Source organism: Cyprinodon variegatus, unplaced genomic scaffold, assembly GCF_000732505.1.
Source record: "Cyprinodon variegatus isolate N-32 unplaced genomic scaffold, C_variegatus-1.0 Scaffold1867, whole genome shotgun sequence".
NCBI lineage: Eukaryota > Metazoa > Chordata > Actinopteri > Cyprinodontiformes > Cyprinodontidae > Cyprinodon > Cyprinodon variegatus.
The window spans coordinates 64,556-69,386 of NW_015152320.1; the positions used below are offsets into that span (position 1 = coordinate 64,556).

Below are 4,831 nucleotides of genomic sequence, written 5' to 3' on the forward strand. Positions count from 1 at the left end.
GCCCTGACAATGTGATTGGATCGCCTGACAGTGGGCGATAATACTCGCGCTACTATGGAGCAGAGCCAGACCGAACTTCCCGACCTCAAACTTTGTGGGCGGGACTAAGTTCGGAATGGCACCCAGGCTACTGTTTGTTCACCTCAGCAAACAAACAAGCAGCTATCAGGACCACCCGAGATTGGTTAGAATTGTGAAGTTTGAGTTGAAGAAGCCATCATACATCCTTTTTAACAAACTCACTGTCATTTAGACAAGGCAGAAAGCACTATGAGGATCATATTCTGTTCTTTCTCAAGAACATTTAGCATGATTCAGTCTTACGATTCCGCACAGATATTCTGCATGGAAAATTAGCCTCCCGTCACTGCGTCTGCACCATTGATACCCCGTGCTGCTTGTTCGTTGTGTTTTACGTGTGGATCCGCCCACATGGTTACAAATTTTCCTAGGTGCTCTGTGCGGAGGGGTATGGAAGCCCAAAATGACGTAATTTCTGACCTCTCAGACACATCAAGCATAAACCAAACTTAAGGTGGTGTTTTGTGAAACACATAATGTTGCTTTGTAATTATTCTGATTGGGTCCTTAATAGCATTTTAAATTATTTCCCCTAAGTAATAGTTACAGTTCCATCAAGAGGAAATCATTTTTTTGGACTGTGGGTTAGTGCCACTACATTGTGTAATAAATTTGTAATTGCAGAGGAAATAATTTGGTGCTTTTAAGTGGATCTGCCTTTCTTGGGCATACAATAAAATTTATTTCTGCTGTGTTTGTCTTTCCCAGACTGCCTACAAGACTATGCTGGAAAACAAGACGATTTATCTGAACAGCAGCCCTGTGAACAGGAGAGGAATTCCAGTTTGGACAACAAGGAACCAGAACCTCAGCAGATAAAAGAAGAGCAGAAAGAACCAGAACATCCCTGCACAAAAGAAGAAACCATGGAGCTCCCCATAAGTGAGCATGGAGAGCAGCTTGTTCTGAAGCAGGAAACTGGAGATACAGAAAAAAAAACATTCCCATGTTTGACATATCGAGAAAATGTTTTGAAAAAAGAACATTTAATAGTTCATGCAGTAGCTCACACTGGTCAGAAGAATTATGAATGTCTGCCATGTGGAAAAAGCTTTATTAACAAATCTAATCTCAATCAACACATCAGAATTCACACAGGACAGAACCCTTTCAAATGTGGGTCCTGTGGAAAAGGTTTCTCTCAGAAATCTAAACTTGATTTACACATCCAAATTCACAAAGGTGAGAAGCCTTTCTCCTGTATCATTTGTTGCAAAAGTTTTACACGAAAAAGTAGTTTTATTGACCACATGAGAACTCACACAGGTGAAAAGCCTTTCGAATGTCTGTCTTGTGGAAAAAGCTTCACCTTTAAATCTGACCTTAAGAAACACTTTAGAATTCACACAGGCGAGAAGCCTTTCTCCTGTGCAACTTGTGGCAAAAGTTTTACTCAAAAAGGTAATTTGACTTGTCATATGACAACTCACTCAAATGAAAGACCTTTTTCTTGTATGACATGTGGGAAAAGCTTCAGTCAGAGATGTAATCTTGATGTACACGTCAGAACTCACTCAAATGAGAAACCTTTTAAATGTCTGTCCTGTGGACAAAGTTTCATCAATAAAGTCACTCTTGATAGACACATCAGAATTCACACAGGACAAAAACCTTTCAAATGCCGGTCCTGTGGAATAAGCTTCTCTCAGAAATCGAACCTTGATAGACACATGCGAATTCACAAAGGTGAGAAGCCTTTTTCCTGCACAATTTGTAGCAAAAGGTTTACTGTGAAAAGTAGTATGACTGACCACATGAGAACTCACACAGGTGAGAAGCCTTTCAAATGTCTGTCCTGTGGAAAAAGCTTTGCATGTAAATCTGATCTTACTAAACACCTCAGAATTCATACAGATGAGAAGCCTTTCTCCAGTACAGTTTGCGGCAAAAGTTTTACTAGAAAAGGTCATTTGACTTGTCACATGACGACTCACTCAGATAAAAGACGTTTTTCTTGTGTGACCTGTGGAAAAAGGTTCAAGCAGAAACCTCATCTTGATAAACACGTCAGAGTTCACACCGGTGAGAAGCCGTTCTCCTGTACCATTTTTGGCAAAGATTTTACAAAAAAAAAAAAAACTTGACTAAACGCATGACTACTCATGTGAGAAACATTTTTCATTCATGACACATGAAATTGATTATCTTAAAAAGAGATATTTAATNTCGAGAAAATGTTTTGAAAAAAGAACATTTAATAGTTCATGCAGTAGCTCACACTGGTCAGAAGAATTATGAATGTCTGCCATGTGGAAAAAGCTTTATTAACAAATCTAATCTCAATCAACACATCAGAATTCACACAGGACAGAACCCTTTCAAATGTGGGTCCTGTGGAAAAGGTTTCTCTCAGAAATCTAAACTTGATTTACACATCCAAATTCACAAAGGTGAGAAGCCTTTCTCCTGTATCATTTGTTGCAAAAGTTTTACACGAAAAAGTAGTTTTATTGACCACATGAGAACTCACACAGGTGAAAAGCCTTTCGAATGTCTGTCTTGTGGAAAAAGCTTCACCTTTAAATCTGACCTTAAGAAACACTTTAGAATTCACACAGGCGAGAAGCCTTTCTCCTGTGCAACTTGTGGCAAAAGTTTTACTCAAAAAGGTAATTTGACTTGTCATATGACAACTCACTCAAATGAAAGACCTTTTTCTTGTATGACATGTGGGAAAAGCTTCAGTCAGAGATGTAATCTTGATGTACACGTCAGAACTCACTCAAATGAGAAACCTTTTAAATGTCTGTCCTGTGGACAAAGTTTCATCAATAAAGTCACTCTTGATAGACACATCAGAATTCACACAGGACAAAAACCTTTCAAATGCCGGTCCTGTGGAATAAGCTTCTCTCAGAAATCGAACCTTGATAGACACATGCGAATTCACAAAGGTGAGAAGCCTTTTTCCTGCACAATTTGTAGCAAAAGGTTTACTGTGAAAAGTAGTATGACTGACCACATGAGAACTCACACAGGTGAGAAGCCTTTCAAATGTCTGTCCTGTGGAAAAAGCTTTGCATGTAAATCTGATCTTACTAAACACCTCAGAATTCATACAGATGAGAAGCCTTTCTCCAGTACAGTTTGCGGCAAAAGTTTTACTAGAAAAGGTCATTTGACTTGTCACATGACGACTCACTCAGATAAAAGACGTTTTTCTTGTGTGACCTGTGGAAAAAGGTTCAAGCAGAAACCTCATCTTGATAAACACGTCAGAGTTCACACCGGTGAGAAGCCGTTCTCCTGTACCATTTTTGGCAAAGATTTTACAAAAAAAAAAAAAACTTGACTAAACGCATGACTACTCATGTGAGAAACATTTTTCATTCATGACACATGAAATTGATTATCTTAAAAAGAGATATTTAATGCTTCAAGTCACAGGAATGAACATTAGAGACATTTTCCATGTACAGGCATGGACTGGTAATCGGGCATACCAGGCATCTGCCCGGTGGGCCGACGTGCTGTTTGGGCCGGCAGACCCGACATGTATATTAATAATATGTATTATTATTATTATTATTATTATTATTATTATTCACTCTCCATTGGAACTTTGTGCAGTGGTGTTCACAGTAGTAATGGATGAGAAACACAAGGGAGGCGCAGAGAAACTGCACGAAAAAAGAAACGAGTTCTTCAAACGGACACTGCAAAATGTGTAAAACTGACTGACATGTTCCCAACAGCGGGCCCTTCATCTGCTCCGGTGTCTGATGTTAAATTTAATGGTGGTGGTGGTTGCAGACATCCCAAGTTTCCCGGAAGTTCCTGGAGTCTCCCTGATATCGATAGTTGTTCAAGGATGCCTGGAGTCAGATAAATTATCCCGGATTTTAGACTATGGGAGGTGGTGTTTTTTTTAATGCTAGTGGGAGCGAGCGGCAGTACAATAATTCATGCATCATGTGCGGATTAAAACTACTGTAATTGCTGGTGAAACCTGTGCAGCGTATCTGTCCAAAGCGATGCTCTGATCAACCAGCATTCCAGGCGACTGGCTGATCAGAGAGCTGATTAGATCAGTCAGAAAATAAGCCAATAAGTTTCAGTTTTCTTTTTTACAGTTACCTCATCTTGCAGCAGAATATACTAAAGTGTATTCATGTCTAGTGAGGGTGAAGAATGATGGAATGTGCATGTATGGGGCACGGTGCAGCCAGGGGCGTCAACTGACCCAGTACTATACAGGGGCACAATAGGGCACCAATTAAAATGCGAGCGCATAGAGCACATGAGCAAAAAAAATTTTGGGCATTATTTAGTTTATAAAAACATGGGCACAGATAATTAATGCAAGCATGCAAGCAAATATTTTATGGCACTTATTTATTATTATAAAGCATCATAAATAAATTGTACAATAAGAGAATTGGCCCTCATGTGAACTTCACTGTATATCTCTAATCTACTACTGATGAAGGCACAATTGATTATTATTATTTTTATTATCTCAACTCATCTCCCTGAAATGAGGTTTTTGAACTTCAGATGTCTGCGGTTGTAGTGGAGGCGACGGCGAACCAAGCCGTGAACATGATGTCAGTGCGGCTGAGGAGAGACATGGCGAGAAAGATGAGAGCAGGAGGAAATAGCTTCCTTTGCCCGTCCTGATCCTTGTCTTTTACAAAACTTTTTGAATCACCACCCACAACAAAGCACGATAAAAAATCCAGTTGTGCAAAAGGTATTCACCACTAAAAATGCACAAAACAGGAGGTGGCTCACATATTGTGAGAAACAT

At 39.5% G+C, this 4,831-nt stretch overlaps 1 protein-coding gene across 1 annotated transcript; it reads left to right on the plus strand.

The window, feature by feature from the left end:
- The first annotated feature begins 793 nt into the window (after positions 1-793).
- On the plus strand, positions 794-4,823 carry LOC107104745 (gastrula zinc finger protein XlCGF57.1-like). Its single transcript, XM_015404830.1, has 2 exons — positions 794-2,226; positions 3,435-4,823. The coding sequence occupies exon 1, from the start codon at positions 948-950 to the stop codon at positions 2,163-2,165; it is 1,218 nt and encodes a 405-aa protein (XP_015260316.1). The 5' UTR covers positions 794-947; the 3' UTR covers positions 2,166-2,226; positions 3,435-4,823.
- The last annotated feature ends 8 nt before the right edge of the window (positions 4,824-4,831 follow it).